The 20121-nt window shown below is 46.5% G+C and overlaps 1 protein-coding gene across 4 annotated transcripts in view; it reads left to right on the top strand.

The window, feature by feature from the left end:
* Positions 1–20121, top strand: part of NBAS (NBAS subunit of NRZ tethering complex) — an 890452-nt gene that overhangs the window by 354361 nt on the left and 515970 nt on the right. For all 4 annotated transcript variants that reach the window (XM_088451840.1, XM_088451839.1, XM_088451841.1 and 1 more), the window contains exon 32: positions 8156–8269. In XM_088451840.1, coding sequence (XP_088307966.1) covers positions 8156–8269 — 114 coding nt within the window. The remainder of the gene's footprint in view (positions 1–8155; positions 8270–20121) is intronic.

Below are 20121 nucleotides of genomic sequence, written 5' to 3'. Positions count from 1 at the left end.
CATTACACGATCAGTGTGCACATCACAGCAGTGCTATATGATTGTATTCAGCCTCTATACATACAGTACACATACCTCATTACACGATCAGTGTGCACATCACAGCAGTGCTATATGATTGCAGTCAGCCTCTATACATACAGTACACATACCTCATTACACTATCAGTGTGCACATCACAGCAGTGCTATATGATTGCAGTCAGCCTCTATACATACAGTACACATACCTCATTACACTATCAGTGTGCACATCACAGCAGTGCTATATGATTGCAGTCAGCCTCTATACATACAGTACACATACCTCATTACACGATCAGTGTGCACATCACAGCAGTGCTATATGATTGTATTCAGCCTCTATACATACAGTACACATACCTCATTACACGATCAGTGTGCACATCACAGCAGTGCTATATGATTGCAGTCAGCCTCTATACATACAGTACACATACCTCATTACACTATCAGTGTGCACATCACAGCAGTGCTATATGATTGCAGTCAGCCTCTATACATACAGTACACATACCTCATTACACTATCAGTGTGCACATCACAGCAGTGCTATATGATTGCAGTCAGCCTCTATACATACAGTACACATACCTCATTACACTATCAGTGTGCACATCACAGCAGTGCTATATGATTGCAGTCAGCCTCTATACATACAGTACACATACCTCATTACACTATCAGTGTGCACATCACAGCAGTGCTATATGATTGCAGTCAGCCTCTATACATACAGTACACATACCTCATTACACGATCAGTGTGCACATCACAGCAGTGCTATATAATTGTATTCAGCCTCTATACATACAGTACACATACCTCATTACACGATCAGTGTGCACATCACAGCAGTGCTATATAATTGTATTCAGCCTCTATACATACAGTACACATACCTCATTACACGATCAGTGTGCACATCACAGCAGTGCTATATGATTGTATTCAGCTTCTATACATACAGTACACATACCTCATTACACTATCAGTGTGCACATCACAGCAGTGCTATATGATTGCAGTCAGCCTCTATACATACAGTACACATACCTCATTACACTATCAGTGTGCACATCACAGCAGTGCTATATGATTGCAGTCAGCCTCTATACATACAGTACACATACCTCATTACACGATCAGTGTGCACATCACAGCAGTGCTATATAATTGTATTCAGCCTCTATACATACAGTACACATACCTCATTACACGATCAGTGTGCACATCACAGCAGTGCTATATAATTGTATTCAGCCTCTATACATACAGTACACATACCTCATTACACGATCAGTGTGCACATCACAGCAGTGCTATATAATTGCAGTCAGCCTCTATACATACAGTACACATACCTCATTACACTATCAGTGTGCACATCACAGCAGTGCTATATAATTGCAGTCAGCCTCTATACATACAGTACACATACCTCATTACACGATCAGTGTGCACATCACAGCAGTGCTATATAATTGCAGTCAGCCTCTATACATACAGTACACATACCTCATTACACTATCAGTGTGCACATCACAGCAGTGCTATATAATTGCAGTCAGCCTCTATACATACAGTACACATACCTCATTACACGATCAGTGTGCACATCACAGCAGTGCTATATAATTGCAGTCAGCCTCTATACATACAGTACACATACCTCATTACACGATCAGTGTGCACATCACCACAGTGCTATATAATTGCAGTCAGCCTCTATACATACAGTACACATACCTCATTACACGATCAGTGTGCACATCACAGCAGTGCTATATAATTGCAGTCAGCCTCTATACATACAGTACACATACCTCATTACACTATCAGTGTGCACATCACAGCAGTGCTATATAATTGCAGTCAGCCTCTATACATACAGTACACATACCTCATTACACGATCAGTGTGCACATCACAGCAGTGCTATATAATTGCAGTCAGCCTCTATACATACAGTACACATACCTCATTACACTATCAGTGTGCACATCACAGCAGTGCTATATAATTGCAGTCAGCCTCTATACATACAGTACACATACCTCATTACACGATCAGTGTGCACATCACAGCAGTGCTATATAATTGCAGTCAGCCTCTATACATACAGTACACATACCTCATTACACTATCAGTGTGCACATCACCACAGTGCTATATAATTGTATTCAGCCTCTATACATACAGTACACATACCTCATTACACGATCAGTGTGCACATCACAGCAGTGCTATATAATTGCAGTCAGCCTCTATACATACAGTACACATACCTCATTACACTATCAGTGTGCACATCACAGCAGTGCTATATGATTGTATTCAGCCTCTATACATACAGTACACATACCTCATTACACGATCAGTGTGCACATCACAGCAGTGCTATATAATTGCAGTCAGCCTCTATACATACAGTACACATACCTCATTACACGATCAGTGTGCACATCACAGCAGTGCTATATAATTGTATTCAGCCTCTATACATACAGTACACATACCTCATTACACGATCAGTGTGCACATCACCACAGTGCTATATGATTGTATTCAGCCTCTATACATACAGTACACATACCTCATTACACGATCAGTGTGCACATCACAGCAGTGCTATATAATTGCAGTCAGCCTCTATACATACAGTACACATACCTCATTACACGATCAGTGTGCACATCACCACAGTGCTATATAATTGTATTCAGCCTCTATACATACAGTACACATACCTCATTACACGATCAGTGTGCACATCACAGCAGTGCTATATAATTGCAGTCAGCCTCTATACATACAGTACACATACCTCATTACACGATCAGTGTGCACATCACAGCAGTGCTATATGATTGCAGTCAGCATTGATACTCTGGCGTAATGTGTCTTAAAAGACAATAAAAGGCAATGACATCAAATGTGAAATATTTAATAACTTTTATTATACATTTGTTAAAATTAGTTTATTAAGGTGAATGGTTCAGTTTCAGGGGGGAAAAATGCCACAAATATGATCAATTCCAGCGGCTAAATGTGACTCTCTTACCGTCCCGTGAGGTTATGCTGTAATAAACGGAAAGCCGAATATTCTAGAACGAACAGAATCACATTCATCCCTCTGAAATATTTCCCACCATTTGAACGACCATTAAATATATGCAGACATTTTTATATCTCCATACAGCAAGCGAAGAAAAGCTTTATAAGCAGAGCTGTGCTACCTTATAACTAATGCAATAAACGTGCGGTAGAAATAGCCGAATAAATATGCTTTATTTCTAAGGCTGCCATCTTAATCTGCGCACAAGAAAAATGGCTATGGCTGGACAAGCCACAGGAGTTTATTGAGAAGTAATAAGTACTCGTTACAGTGTAACTTGGTTACCCCGGGTAACTTCCCTCTCTGCCTTTTGTTCTCTAGAACATTACAATTTTGCATACTGATTACTTATTACGGCTGCACACACTCCGATGCTTAATGTTGCTTTCATTATCTCCTGTCTGAGCGCACAGCTCTGCGTTAAGCATCTGTATCCCCTTTTCTATTATTGTCTGTCTGGAACATCTGCTCCTGTGCTGGGTGTTTTCCAATTGTGATAAATGTCTACACTTCTGCTTTGTGATTCTGATTGTTTGGAAATCTGAGGAGCCATTGCCCAGCAGCTTAGCGTTACTGCCAACCTGCCCTGCACGGCTCTGTGTGCATCTTGTGAGAACCAGAGCTGCGGTCAGGTGCGGTCCTGTCTGGGACGGCTGGTATCTCTGAGACAGTTGGCAGCTCTCTGGCGGAACATATTGATTGAAATGTTTTACTCATCACCTCTGTTGCTGGTGGCACTCACAGTCAGACGTGTGCAGACCCCCTACTGCCTTTATAGTGAAGTGAACTAGAGAACCTGGCCTACTGTAGGATGTCGGTGTGGCTGTATACTTTATTATGCCTAATCATGCTTGTCTGAATTCTTTCGTCTTTGTTTTTTTGCCTTTTAGGCCTTAAGGGGAAATTCATTTAGGTTTCAGTTTGCAAAAGGCGTTAAATTTGCACACTTCACCTTAAAGTCACACGCTTCACCTTCATGCACGCACCCGAGATATGCACAGCTCAATTAGAAATACCAATTCGCACTACTCTCAGTGAGAGTGCGCAAATTTTGTCCAAACAGCGAACAGGCAAAATAGCATAAAGAAGTGGGGAGACCATCGTGGACCCCAGAAAAGTGACAACCTTATTAGCAGAATCCTATTGAAGACTGTTACCGGCCATGAGGAAAGTACTGTATGCGTTTGACAAATGGCTGATTTGTGCATTTTAAAAAAAAAAAATGAATGAAATATTATAAAAAGTTTTAGAATTTCGTCTAATTACAAAGGAATTAAACGGAAAATGCAAAAAAAAAAAATAGTAGAAAAAAGGATGCTTTTGGAGTAATTTGAGGCGATTTTGAAAAATTTAAAAAATAAATAAAAGCAATTATTTTTCGTTTAAATACGTTCATGACATTTGGGGTGCATTATTGAACTAAAAAGCTTATTTTGGAGTCATTTGAAGCCATTTATTTTTCTTCACCCCAAAAATGACATGTGACTATTGGCTCAATTAAGTTAATTGAAAAATTTCAAATGCCTCATTAGTCATTAGGGGGGTGGGGGGGTGTCCTGACATTTTTATCTTAAAATAAAGCAAAAACAGGCGAGTTTACTTTGAAAAAGAAATGATAGTTCGGAATTCAATTGCAAATGTAATTCACTATGCAAATTTGCCGTGAACTCGCCTCGCGGGATCAAACTCACACCTAATTCAATTCCCCCCTTTGGGTGGGTACAAACTTGCACGATATCGTCCCGATTTGGCTGATTTAGCCAAATCGTAACGACAAATCGGGGATATCGTGTAGTGTGTATGCCCGATTTGCACGCTTCGGCAGGTGCATGCAGTATCGTATGATTGGCCGTGCTGCACAGCAAATCGCACAATATCCCATGCGGAGCCAAACATATTAATGAAGGACGGAACAAGTGATCGTTCATTAAATCGTGCAGTGTGTACCGGCAATCATGCGATGTCCAGGGTGAAGGCAAGTCGCCCTGAACATCGGCACGATTGCCGGTCGTTTAGCTGTGTACCCAGCCTTAGACCCTCTTTCTCTTGCCACACGATTGCTTATTTGAACAAGGGAAAGGGTTAGGCAGATTGCAGATCAGCACATTTCACAGTGATTGTTCATTTCTGGAGCACAGACCTCTTAGTACCGTATGACAATTATAGCAGTACAGGTTGAGTCTCCCATATCCAAGTATTCCGAAATACGGAATATTTTTAGCATGGCTGAGATAGTGAAACTTTTGATTTTTGATGGTTCAATGTACACAAACTTTATTAAGGCACACAATTATTAAAAATAAAGTATAAAATGACCTATAGGCTGTGTGTATAAGGTGTATATGAAACATAAATGCATTCTGTGTTTAGATTTGGGCCCTATTCCCAAGACATTTCAATATGGTATGCAATTATTCCAAAATACGGAATATTCCGATATCCAAAATACCCCTGGTCCCAAGCATTTTGGATATGGGAGACTCAACCTGTATTTTGTTTTAATGTTTTTGTCCGCTAGGAAGTTAGAACAAGACTTAGGTCAGTGCACACACAGGATCCCTGTTAAAGTGTCAGTAAAGTTCTTCATTCTAGGCTGGGGATTCCTTCTCAGTGCTATAAGATGTGGGTGACCTAATCACATAGCCAGGATTTCTATCCTGCACTAATGAGCTTTATTACAAGAGCACGACAATCTGTCTGTTGGCAGGGTCCTTTCCCTGCGCTTGCTTGTGTTATGCTTTCATGGCCCAGTGGTCAAAGATGTGACTCAAAAGGCTGCCGAATAGATAACGCACCAAGAATCAGGTTTAAAAATCATAGGGGTAAGAAGTGTGTACTATTAATGTAACAACACTCCCCACCCCACCCTACACACACACTGACAGCATAGCCTCTTCTAAGGCTTTCACAGGGGTTTAACACTGCTTGATAGCGCAGTGTATCATACAGTACATCACTTAAATCTAATAATTTTGTAAATATCCTTACAGATAGATTAGAACTAAAAATTAGATACAGCATAAGAATTAAAGGGAAAGCAGGTTATAGGACTTAGGGCCTATTTCAGACCCGCTCGCGAGCGCTGAGCGCTCGCAAGCGGGTCGATGTTGGCCAAGAACACATGCGCACGACGGAGCCGGCTCAGTCGTGCGCATGCGCGAGACCCGGATAGCGATGGGCACTCCAGCGCTCCGGGTCTCGCAACAAAGGGGGCGAGCTGTCGATGTTGAGTGACAGCTCGCCCCCTTTGGTAGACGGGACAGGGGAGTGGCTGCCCAAACGGAGGTGTTCCCATGTGAACACTTCCGTTTGGGGGCGGCCCCACTGACATCACGAGTGATGTCAGTGGGAGAGTTTTCGGCTCTGTTAGAGCCGAAATCTCTCTGGGGCTTGCGGCAACGAGACCCTACCACAAGGGTCTCGTCGCAAGCCCGATGGTCGCGATGGTCAAGACCATCGCGACTATCTTCCTGGCCGCTCGCTATAGCTGTGGGTGGTCACCCACAGCTATACGAGGGGCCAGGAGGCCGCTCTAAAAATTAAGAAGGACGGCCCTGATTCAGAGCGAGCGCTCTGTCAGAGCGTCCGGCTCTGAATCAGGGCCTTAGTTTGAAGTCTCTGCATCCAGAAAAGGAGTAGTTGTAGCCCATTCCTTTCCCAGGTCTGTTCTGCATATGTCCGTAGTATTCCCTGTGATATACTGTATGCAGTTTTCCTTTGTACTGATGGGTCCACATACATCTAGCCTCCTGGTGCGTTAAACAGCCTTTCTAGTCGCGCCATACCATGATGTGACTCTGTAGCGTCAATCATCTTTTTACCTTCAAATGCATCTTATTCGCACAGCAATGCAAATAGTTAGCACAAGCAGCTTCTGCTGATTAAAATGATATGCAGCATGCCTATGTTCTGTGAGTGACTGCGGGTGTATCTGCATGCAAAATGCTACGTTACAGTGTCAGTGGCTGTAACACTGTAACGTAGCATTTCGCATGCAGATACACCCGCTGTCACACACACAGGACATAGGCATGCTGCATATCATTTTAATCAGCAGAAGCTGCTTGTGCTATCTATTCACATTGTTGTGCAAATAAGACACATTTGAAGGTAAAAAGTTGGCGCTACATAGTCACACTAAGCTCCTGTGTTGTTGGGACGTGACTTGTAGCGCACGGAGGATAGATGTATGTGGGCGAACCTGTACCTGTAACTTCATTATTCTGGCTTTGTGCACTGCTTAGGCAGCCTTATGGAAGCTCTTCCTATTCTTCAGAATTGGTGTGTTATAAAAGATCTTCAAGGTAAAGGTTGACAGTCAATGGTTCGACACCAGATGGTCGACATGCAGAAGGTCAACAACTTCAAATGCTCGACACACAAATGGTCAACCCAAAATTGGTTGACACATTATTATTTTTTTATTACATCCCTAACCCTCCCCCTAGGCAGCCTAACCATAACCCTCCCCCTAGTGCCTAACCCTAACCTTCAAAATTTTTAAAAGTTAAATAAAATGTGTCTAACAATTCTGTGTGAAACACGTGTGGCAACCATTTGAACCTGTCGGCCTTATCTCCAATCTCCATATCTGATTTGATAATTTGCATATGTGCTGCTTTATGTTTAAAATGCAGTTTTTCAGTTGAGCAGATCCTCTTTGGCACTAAGGGTTACAGGGACTTGCAGCATGATACAGTACATTATAGTAAATAAGTCAAGGGCAGAGGCTTTTTTTTTTTTTAAAGTCATTCGGATTCTCCTGCAGACAATCAGATATGCCTAACAACAGTAAGTCATTATTGTTCATCAAAAGGCATGAGACAAATAATGTTTTGCAAACCATCTTAGCAATTAAGAGGGTAGGGGGAATGAATAAGACACTACATTGTATCCTTCCATTCATTTTTCTGCATTTGCTGTACATGTTTGTATTAAATCGTGTTACTTCTTATTGAAAACTTATATTAGTAGTTAACTTTGTGCGTAATCAGCGTCTCACTCCTTGTCCACACAGTGCGGTTATGTTCCAGTCGCCTCAGCCTCATCAAGAAGTGTATTTCCCAGTCCCAGACCAGCTACAAGCAGTCCGCAAAACTGCTGGCTCTGGCCCGGCTGCTGAGAGTGGCAGGTAAGTGGCTCTAATCGTTGATGTGCAGTATTTTTCCTGATGCCTATCACTTGGCAGCTCACGGGCTAATCACCTGCATGTGGGGTTGCAGAGAGACTCAGTAGATCGATAGTAAAGATCGGATACAGTAGACGGAAAGTTAATACTCTGGCCGATCCGCGTTGCTGCCTGACCAGCTTTCTCATGCACACATCTACTGGAGCTTTGATATTTTCTATTTTTACACTTGGACATGACTGGTTTGTTTGTGTTTTAGGTGTCTGCTTTCTCCTAGTGGCTTACAGAGCCTGTGGCAATCCAGCTGTTCTGAAATTTCAAGGGCCAGCATGCCCTGCTAACCAAAGGCCATGCTGGGAGTTGTATTACACTCAGCTGGCGGTTCAGCGGTTGCATGTACCCGATATAAGCAATCATTTTATGTTCATTTTTCACTGGCTGGTGAAGCATGCTGTGACTTGTAGTTCCCCAGCAGCTGGAGAGCCACAGAATGCCCATCTAGTAAGATATTTTGTGGCTGCATGTTCAGTAAATATCACAAGAAGAACAAATAACCACAGAGTGAACTATAAATTACTAACGTTAAACCCTACAATCCAGGGGCGTATCTATAAAGGGTGCAGGGGGGCCCCGCACCGCACACCCTGCACCCATAGTATTACTTCCCTCTCCGGAGTCCCACATCGGAGCTGGGGTCCGGCGCTGTAAAAACGACTGGAAGGTGGCCGCCACGACCATTTTCCTGGTGACCTGCACATATTCTATAGACTCTGGGCGCACTCTAGTGCCCAGAGTCTAGAACTCCGGCGCTGGCTGCGCGCAGCTCAGTGCGTTGCCGGCCGCCGGACGGAGAGGAGTGGGCCCGTGTCGGAGACTGCATAGGGCCGCCTCCTCTCTAGAAACGCCCCTTCTACAATCACTTTTTGAATATGCAAAGCACCGGTTACTATACTTGTTGTTCATTCTAGTGCATTGCATGTGATCGTATCAGTTCTATAGACACACACACGTATGTATGTATGTACAGTATGCGTGTGTATATGTATATATATATATATATATATATATATCCAAAACTGCTGGCACTCAAAAATAATGTATACAGTCCAGCTTATCCAGGTGCCATATCCAGGTAATAACAGAGTCCAAAGTGAAAAAGATCGGCACTCACAGGATCACATCATCCAACAAGCAAAATTTATTGCATACACATGATACGGTCTACGTCACGTTTCAGGGCCTTAGCCCCTTCGTCAGTACCCACATAAGACAAACAAACACAGACTAAACTTACTTGCAGCATGATACAGTACTTTATAGTAAATAAGTCAAGGGCAGAGGCTTTTTTTTTTTTTTAAAGTCATTCGGATTCTCCTGCAGACAATCAGATATGCTAAACACTAGTAAGTCATTATTGTTCATCAAAAGGCATGAGACAAATAATGTTTTGCAAACCATCTTAACAATTAAGAGGGTAGGGGGAATGAATAAGACACTACATTGTATCCTTCCATTAATTTTTCTGCATTTGCTGTACTGAATCGTGTTACGGCACAGAGACAGATAGAGTTCCCGGCAGCATCATCTGCTTTCTATTCAGGCCTAGCCTTGCACAGTGCGGCCCCCGTAGCACACTTATTGGTGGATGGCACTAGTCACCCACCAATCACAGTGAAGGAAGTGGCAGGACTATGCCATATCACCTCCAATGGCTCTTAAAGCAGATCTCCTGATGCCTGACAAACTGACCACTTAGTGATTGATTTAGAATTCCAATTATTTTTGTACAACGGAATGATGCATCTTGGTTTGCAATTGATTTGTTACATATGAGCACAGACTTTTGGAGTTGCTTGAATCCTGCTGTTACAACTCCATGTACTTGAACAGTTGGATGAGGGGCATTAATGTGTAGGTACTGGTCAGAAAGGTTGAACCAGCCCCAGTTCAGCTCGCCCCTTTGATAGGCAGTTTGAGTAACACAGGTCTGCAAATACATCCAGATGGAAATACTGCAACAAAATAAACCCTGAGCACATTTTTAGATGATGATGGTGATTGATGCATCTTTGCTTTTGCTCAATGGGGAATATGTATTATGTTCCAGTTTGGTGGAAATGGCCTGATTTTGGCCATATAGCTGCAAATTTTTTTTTTTTTTTACTTGAAATAAATTTGCACTTCAATTTAGAGGTTACGTATATCACCAAATGAAATCAGACTTACAATACTAAGAGGGCGCTTAGATTGATTTAAAAAGCACTTTTTTAATCATACATTCAATGATACCAATAATTGTGCTAATCTAAGGAGTCACAGGTAGTCCCAATGTAAAGTATTCTCCAGTGAGCATTTGCAGATGGATAAAGTCATAACGTTTAATTGAGGAAACTTTAAAGGAAGACAGTGGAATCTTCTCCAATAGACAATTACTTCCTTTTGTGAGTCCCCAAGTATATTCTCGTGTGTGGAAACCGTCCCTTATGGGTTCTGGTATTAAACCCTGAGACCAATAACACACCCAAGAAAAAAGGCCAATGGGCCGCTCATTGGATACTATCAAAATATTTCTCTAGATAAAAAATAGTCCACAAAGACGTAGAAATGCGCTTAAATCACAATGGTTCTCATTCTCACTAGGAGGAGATATACTGGTAGGAGCTGCCGGTTTATTAATGTCTTAAGTCTATCAATAATATTATTTATCATCAAATTATCTAGTGCAGGATAAGGGTTTTTAATACGGAGATATAGATATATATATATATTGCCTTGCAAAAGTATTCACACCCCTTTGCATTTTTCATGTTTTGTTGCTTCACAACTTGGAATTAAAATGGATTGTTTGAGGGTGTGCATCATTTCATTCACAGAACATGCCTACAACTGTGAAGTTGTGTTTTTTTTTTTATATTGTGAATCAAACATTTAGGACAACATAACCGAAAACTTTGGCATGTATAACTATTCACTCCCCTAAAGTCAGTACTTTGTCGAGCCACCTTTTGTGGCAATTACAGCTGCAAGTCGCTTTGGCTAAGTCTCTATGAGCTTGCCACATCTTGCCCCTGGGATTTTTGCCCATTCCTCAAGGCAAAACTGCTCCAGCTCCTTCATGTTGGATGGTTTCCGCTTGTGAACAGCAATCTTCAAGTCTGACCACAGATTCTCAATTGGATTGAGATCTGGGTTTTGACTAGGCCATTCCAACACACTTAAATGTTTCCCCTTAAACCACTCCCATGCTGCTTTAGCAGTATGCTTCGGGTCATTGTCCTGCTGGAAGGTGAACCTCCATCCCAGTCTCAAAGCACAGGCGGACTGTAACAGGTTTTGCTCAAGAATATCCCTGTATTTAGCACCATCCATCTTTCCCTCGACTCAAATCAGTTTCCCAGTCCCTTCTGCTGAAAAACATCTCCACAGCGTGATGCTGCCACCACCATGTTTCACTTTGGGGATGGTGTTCTTGGGGTGATGGGATGTGCTGGGTTTGCGCCAGACATAGCGTTTTCCTTGGTGGCCGAAAAGTTAGTCTCATCTGACCAGAGCACCTTCCTTCATACATTTGGGGAGTCGCCCACATACATGTCTTTTGGAAAACTTAAATCGTGTCTTCTTATTTTTATCACTAAGTAATGGCTTTTTTCTGGCCACTCTTCCATAAAGCCCCGTTCTATAGAGTGTACGGCTTATTGTGGTCACATGCACAGATACACCAGTCTCTGCTGTGGAACTCTGCAGCTCCATCAGGGTTACCTTTGGTCTCTGTGCTGCTTCTCTGATTAATGCCCACCTTGCCCGGTCTGTGAGTTTTGGTGGGCGGCCCTCTCTTGGCAGGTTTGTTGTTGTACCATATTCTTTCCATTTGATGATGATGATGGATTTGATGGTGCTCTGGGGGATCATCAAAGATTTGGATATATTTTTATAACCCAACCCAGAATTGTACTTCTCAACAACTTTGTCCCTGACTTGTTTGGAGAGCTCCTTGGTCTTCATGGTGTGATACCTCTTGCTTAGTGGTGTTGCAGCCTTTGGGGCCTTTCAGAAAAGGTGTGTTTATACTGACAGATCATGTGACACTTAGATTTCACACAGGTGGACTTAATTTCACTAATTATGTGACTTCTGAAGGTAATTGGTTGCACCAGAACTTTTGAGGGGCTTGATAGCAAAGGGGGTGATTACATATGCACATGCCAATTTTCAGAATTTTATAAAGATTCTTTATAAAAGGTGAATACTTTTGCAAGTGTGTGTGTGTATGTATGTGTATATATATATATATATAATATATATATATATATATATATATATATATATATATATATATATATATATATATAGAAGCACTCACTGCCTTAGCAACCGCGGAGTGAGACCGAGGCGCGGCCGGGTGAGAGGTCAGCGGAGAGACACCGAGCCGGGCAGCGGGCAGCGGCGGCTCGGAGTCACCGGGAGGAGCTCAGGCCGAGATTTCCAGGAAGACCACGTATAAACCATTACCAGCAGTAACCCCTCTAGATTCACTTTGGTCTGTATGGAGAGAAAAGCCTGATGGTTTCCAGAAGTTGGACAAATAAGGAATTATTGAGATTGTTCTTGCTGTTGAATAAGTGGTGAATTCCACTATATAAGGTACACCCCCATCTACACAGAGGGTGATTACCTTTGGTAATGGTTACATCATTTACCTATTTAATGCACTAGGAGTCGCCCTTTTCTCCACCTTTTTGTTTTACAGATATTGACGCTGCTTGGGCAGCAGTATATGGGAGTAGGAGCAGCCACCCTATACGTCTGGGGAGTGCGTCTTTTGATGAACTGATATTGAAATTGCGTTGGGATTTCATTGACCTTTTTAGGACTTAGCGCCGTGTACTACCTTTTTTCTGAATATATATATATATATATATATATATATATATATATGGACTCTAGGGTCGCGCTATGATATATGCACGCCTTGGTGTATCTAGGCCAAGTGTGTTCAACCACCCAGGGCGAGCTAATATAAGCGTGTGACCGCTCACTCAACAGTGGTGTATATGTACAGATATGCATACCATTAGATGTGCGCCAATACGCGCACTGCGTTTGCGCCCACGCCTCCATAGGAATGCATGGTGTGATCGCAGTGCGCGCTGTAGCGTATGCAGGTGCGGGGAATCGCATGGCGCGATGCATGTTGCTTATATCTATATGTATAAAATCTCTTATAAAATGGCGCCTCGTGTGATAATATAGCTCTATGTGGGGATGTTGTAGGGTGAAACAGGTATAGACTGGGTGGAAAATATAATTCAGAATAGGCTGTTTAATTATTTTAATTGAATAAATATTTACCTGCATAACAGTGTAAGTGAATAAAACAGTTGACATTTTTCTGTCAGAAATGTGTATGTCTGTCGGTGTGAGGCAGTGATGGGTATGTCTATCGGTGTGAGCAGGGCCGAAGCTAGGATATTTGTCACCAGGGGCAAGACAGTAATTTGGCGCCCCCCCTGGTAATTCCCCCTGAGGCAGTGCCCCTATAGTAATGTCCCCTGAGGTAATGCCCCTGTAGTAGTGCCCATATAGTAATTACCATATGATAATGCCCCCATAGTAATGCCCCTGTAGTAGTGCCCATATTGTAATGACCCCATAGTAATGCCCATATGTTAATACACCATAGTAATGCCCATATGTTAATACACCATAGTAATGCCCATGTAGAGACCATGCTGCCATATTAATGCCCATGCCCCCATAATAATGCCCCTGTGGTAATGCCTCTGTAGTGCCCATGCCCCAATAGTAATGCCCCTGTAGTGCTCATGCCCCAATAGTAATGCTCGTGTAGTGCTCATGCCCCTGTAGTGCCCATGCCCCATAGTAATGCCCCTGTGGTAATGCCCATGCCCCCATAGTAATGCCCCTGTGGTAATTCCCATGCCCCATAATAATGCCCCATTAGTAATGCCCCTTATTGCCCATGCCCCCATAATGCCCCTGTGGTAATGCCCATGCCCCCATAGTAATGCCCCTGTGGTAATGCCCATGCCCCCATAGTAATGCCCCTGTGGTAATTCCCATGCCCCATAATAATGCCCCATTAGTAATGCCCCTTATTGCCCATGCCCCCATAGTAATGCCCCTGTGGTAGTGCCCATGCCCCCATAGTAATGCCCCTGTGGTAGTGCCCATGCCCCCATAGTAATGCCCCTGTGGTAATGCCCATGCCCCCATAATAATGCCCCTGTGGGAATAGTAATGCCCCTGTGGTAATGCCCATGCCCCCATAGTAATGCCCCTGTGGTAATGCCCATGCCTCTATAGTAATTCCCCTGTGATAATGCCCATGCCCCTGTAGTGCAGCTTATTAAAAAAAAAAATACTTACCTTGAACCCTGCTCCTGCATCCAGCGTCGCGTCCGGTCCGCCGGCTGCTCCTAGGAACTATGGGGGAGATGTCATGACGTCTCCTCCATAGTGCCCGTGGGGAGAGCCGGGTGCACCGCGTCGCTGCAGAGAAGGAGCCGGGTGCCCGCTGATAATAAATATTACCAGCGGACGTCCGGCTTGGAGCCTCTCCGCAGCGTCGGGCTGGAGGTCACTGGCACCGGGTACAGCGGCTCACCCGGTGCACGTGCACCTCCAGCTCCCCCCCTAGTTGTGGCCCTGGTGTGAGGCAGTGATGGGTATGTCTGTCGGTGTGAGGCAGTGATGAGTATGTCTGTCGGTGTGAGGCAGTGATGTGTATTTCGGGCAGCGTCGCCATGATGTGTATGTCTGTCATTGTAAGGCAGTGATGTGTGTGTCTGTCAGTATGAGGCAGTGATGTGTGTGTCTGTCAGTATGAGGCAGTGATGTGTGTGTCTGTCAGTATGAGGCAGTGATGTGTATGTCTGTCAGTATGAGACAGTGATGTGTATTTCTGTCAGTATAAGACAGTGATGTGTGTGTCTGTCAGTATGAGGCAGTGATGTGTATGTCTTTCAGTATGAGGCAGTGATGTGTGTGTCTGTCAGTATGAGACTGCGATGTGTATTTCTGTCAGTATGAGGCAGTGATGTGTGTGTCTGTCAGTATGAGGCAGTGATGTGTATTTCTGTCAGTATGAGACAGTGATGTGTATGTCTGTCAGTATGAGGCAGTGATGTGTATGTCTGTCAGTATGAGGCAGTGATGTGTATGTCTGTCAGTATGAGGTAGTGATGTGTATGTCTGTCAGTGTGAGGCAGTGATGTGTATTTCTGTCAGTAGTGATGTGTATGTCTGTCAGTATGAGGCATTGATGTTTATTTCTACTTCAGGGTCCATAGGGTATCCACAGGATACCTTGGGGTATAGGTGTGACGTCAGTCGCAGGGCACCAAAGAGTTAAGCTTTCAGCCTCCCAGGATGCACTAGGTCCCCCTCCTATACCCCGCCCCCGGGCCAAGGCACCTCAGTTTAGTTTGGTGCCCGGCCGGAGTCGGGTGCACCTGTTGGAGTGGGGGCTAGAAGAGCCCCTGAAGCTTTTTCTTCATGCAGCTGTGGCTGCACATCTGGATGTACAGCATGGACAGTCAGTCCTGACGTCCATGCTGTCTTCCCTACACCCCGCCGGTACCAGAACGCCGGTACTGATCCGGGGATGCTGGTGGGCGTCTGGGGTCACAGCTAGCGGTGACCCCAGATGCTCCGGACCATGGCCGGATTCAAGGGGGACAGAGGTAAGCAGCGGGGTCCCGCGGTGGGTCCCCGCTGATCACATGGTCCTAAGTCCCCAGGCAGGGGGCTCCCTGGGGACTGGCTGCAGCGTGGAGCCAGGCGACCAACCTGCGCTTCCACTACCCCCTGGGACAGCGGACCGCAGCAGAGCGGTAGCGCTGCGGCGTCCCAGGGGTTAAATGCATGCCAGGGGAGCGCGCCTTCCCTGTCTCACAGCCGGCGCCTCCCCCGCTGCACACAGCCCTCTCTGCATGCTGCCGACTGGTCCTGTGGCAGCGCTCCTCCCCCAGGCCAGCCTCCTCTCTGCTCCTCGGCGGCCATCTTCTCCAGAACGCATGGTGAACGCTGCTGGAAGCGCTGGACGGAAGCATCGTGGTCTGGGTCCCCCCGCATACCTCTCCTCCGCTGTGGCTCAGGTCTGTGTATGCAGCGCTGTGTCCTACCAGGCCCTGTGTCTGTGTAGTTGAGTAATCAGCGCTGTTAGTGCAGGAATTGTTATTTCTCTGCATTGTATGTGACTGTGCTAGCGCTGCCTGTAACTTTTCTTCTCTAAACTGTCAGCTTTATTACTGTCCCTGTTCTTCTGCTAAAGCCCTTGCGGTGCGGTGCTGCAGGGTGGTCTCTCGCCTATTTAATACTTAATTGGTGAGAGAGGTCACATACGTGGTGCCATCATGTCTGAAAGTGATTTTCCCCTCCGGCTACAGTGTACCACGTGCAAAGTACCGTTAGCGGAGGGGGAGGGTAGCGCGGAGGGCCTTTGCCGGCAGTGTTTGTCCATGGCGCGGCCTATTACGGTTACAGCACCGGTACAGGAGCCGCCCTGGGCTTGTTTCGCTCAGGCGTTAACAGCTTTAGTGGGCCAGTTAGCTCCGCAGCCCGCGTTTACTCCGATGGGTTTGTCCCAGCAGTCTGTGGTGTCGTCACCCATGCAGGGGTTCCCACGACAATTGGTGGTACCCCACAGTCTCCCTATTTCCCCGCTCCCGGGTTCTCAGGAGCCAGCGTGGGTTAACTCCCTGACGAGTTCTGTACAGCACTTGTCGGATGTGTTGCAAGGGGAGTCTGTGATGCGGCCTCATAAAAGGCCGGTGGCGTCTCTGTCCGCTCCTTATGAGGATGACGAAGGGACATCTGATGATGGGGAGATTCTGGATCCTTACGATCAGGAACCTCTCCGTACTAAGGACGCTGATGCTAAGTCCAAAGTATATATTCCTGGACTTATTCGGGCGGTCCGCACAGCCTTGGTGATTGAGGACGAAGTTCCCCCAGCGGCTAAATCTAAGTATGCCTTTTTCAAAGATGTGAAGGGCGATGCCACAGTCTTTCCTCTTTCGGGTCAGTTGGTGGACCATTTAGAGGAGGCGTGGAAACAACCTGGCAAAAGATACCAGCCACAGAGACGCCTGGCGGTGGCTTATCCGTTCGCGGATAATTATTTTGCTAAGTGGGAATCCCCTCCACAGGTGGATTCTCACGTGACCCGTCTTGTCCGTAGTGCCACATTGCCGATGCCATCCATGTCCTCCCTTAAGGATGCTACGGACCGCAAGGTAGAAATCTGCCTGAAGTCCGCTTATTCCCTTGCAAGGGGGGCAGCACGGCCGGCTATGGCCATTTGCTGGGTTGCCAGAGCGATGGAGCGCTGGGCGGATTCATTAGAGGCTTCTTTTGAATCCGACTGTCCGGCCGAACAGGCGGAGTTGATTGGCAATCTCCGTGATTCGGCCACCTACATCAACGAGGCGGCTCTAGACATTAGTACTCTGGTGTCTAGAATTTCTTCAGCAGCGGTAGCTGCTCGTCGCACCTTGTGGCTGCGATCCTGGAAGGCGGACGCAGATTCCAAGAAAGGTCTGGAAGCGTTGCCGTTTACCGGAGAAGTTCTCTTCGGTCCGGATCTGGATAAGATTGTGGCCACGCTGGCGGCAGCCAAATCTGCTTGTCTCCCGTCGGCCGCTGCTCCTTCTGGTTCGGGACCATCGTCCTTTCGGTCATCTAGGGCCCAGGGCAGGCCCAAACCACAGTCGTTTCCTCGACAGGCTGGCCCTAAGAAATCGGTCAAGCCCCGGAAGCAGGCATGGAGTACCAGACGTCCGGCCCCCAAGCCAGATGACAAGCCTGCGGCCTGACGGTCCGGGCCTCCCTTTGGGGGATCCCAGGGTGGGAGGCCGCCTGCTACAGTTCGCCCAGTGTTGGTCGACCACTACGACAGACACTTGGGTTCTGGAGGTGGTTTCCCACGGATACGCCCTCTCCTTCCGGCACAGACCCCCGGCTCGCTTCTTCACCACGGGTCTCCCATCAGACCGGAACAAGGCTACGGAGCTGCGGAAGGTATTGCACACTATGCTCCAGGCTGGAGTTATAGTGCCTGTTCCATTCTCCCAGAGGGGCCAGGGTTTCTATTCAAATCTATTTTTGGTACAGAAACCCAATGGGTCATATCGTCCGATTCTCAACCCCAAAGCACTCAACAAGTCTTTGCGGGTCCCGAAGTTTCGGATGGAGACCCTACGGTCCATCATTCTGGCGCTGGAACCTGGGGACTACTTGGTGTCATTGGACATACAGGACGCTTACCTGCATGTCCCTATTCTTTTGCGCCATCAACAGTTCCTCAGGTTTGCAATCCGCAGCGACCACTTCCAGTTTCGGGCGTTACCTTTTGGCCTGGAAACAGCACTACGTGTTTTCACCAAGGTGATGGCGGTCATGGCGGCTTCTCTGCGGCTGCAGGGAGTCCGCATGTTACCGTATTTGGACGACCTGTTATTGGTGGCAGGATCTCCAGAGCTCCTGTTACGCCACTTGGACCTGACCATTGCACTGCTGCAACGGCACGGCTGGCTAATCAACTGGCAGAAGTCCACTCTAATCCCGTCTCGGAGGATTCTGCATCTTGGAGCCTTATTGGACTCGGGACAGCAAAGGATCTTCGTGACGGAGGACAAGATCTCTGCTTTACAGTCAAGGGTGCGCAGTTGCCTGCACAGCCGCCGGGTGTCCTTACACTCGGCGATGAGGTTACTGGGCTCCATGGTGTCGGTGTTCGACATGGTGGAATACGCCCAGTTTCACTCCAGACCTCTGCAGCACCTGATCCTGTCCAAGTGGAACGGGCTGACTCAGTCTCTGAAGTCCCAGACGATTGTGCTCACCCAGGAGGTTCGCCTGTCCCTTGCGTGGTGGTTACAGACGACCCACCTCAACAAGGGACGTCCGTTCTGGGTTCCAAATTGGGTCCTGTTGACAACGGACGCCAGTCTTCGGGGCTGGGGAGCAGTTTCGGGTCCACACTTGTTCCAGGGCAGGTGGACGCCGACAGAAGCGGAGCTTCCAATAAATATCTTGGAACTCCGTGCGGTCTTCAATGCTCTCCAGCAGGCACAGCGGTTTCTCCAGGGTCGCCCGGTGCAGGTCCAGTCGGACAACGCTACCACCGTGGCCTACATAAACAGGCAAGGAGGAACTCGCAGTCGGGCGGCTCTCGTAGAGGTCTCTCGGATCCTGGTTTGGGCGGAGCGCAATCTTCCGGCCATATCAGCGGTCTTCATCCCGGGAGTGCTAAATTGGGAGGCGGACTTTCTAAGTCGCCAGGACGTTCATCCGGGGGAATGGTCCCTGCACCCGGACGTTTTTCAACTACTGGTGGACAGGTGGGGTCTTCCAGAAATCGACCTCATGGCGTCCCGGCACAACAACAAGTTGCCGGTGTACGGGTCTCGCACAAGAGACGAAGGGGCGTCTCTGGTGGATGCTCTGTCCGTCCGGTGGACGTTACGGTTCGCATACCTGTTCCCTCCGGTCTCCCTTCTTCCACGGGTAATCCGGAAATTCAAACAGGAAGGTGGGACGCTCCTGTTGATAGCTCCCGCGTGGCCCAGACGGCACTGGTTCTCAGACCTTCAGGGTCTGTCCGTGGACAGTTCTCTGCGGTTGCCGCTACGACCGGACCTTCTGTCTCAGGGTCCTTGCCTTCACCCGGACCTGACTCGGCTGTCTTTGACGGCGTGGCTGTTGAGACGGCCATGCTGAGGTCCCGGGGGTTTTCCAGCTCTGTGGTGCGTACCATGTTACGAGCTCGGAAACCGTCTTCCGCGAGGATATACCATCGCGTGTGGCATACGTTCTTCCAGTGGTGTCGACCG

This window comes from Taudactylus pleione, unplaced genomic scaffold, assembly GCF_031769625.1.
Source record: "Taudactylus pleione unplaced genomic scaffold, aTauple2 ptg000030l, whole genome shotgun sequence".
Lineage (NCBI taxonomy): Eukaryota > Metazoa > Chordata > Amphibia > Anura > Myobatrachidae > Taudactylus > Taudactylus pleione.
This window is presented reverse-complemented; position numbering and strand designations above follow the sequence as displayed.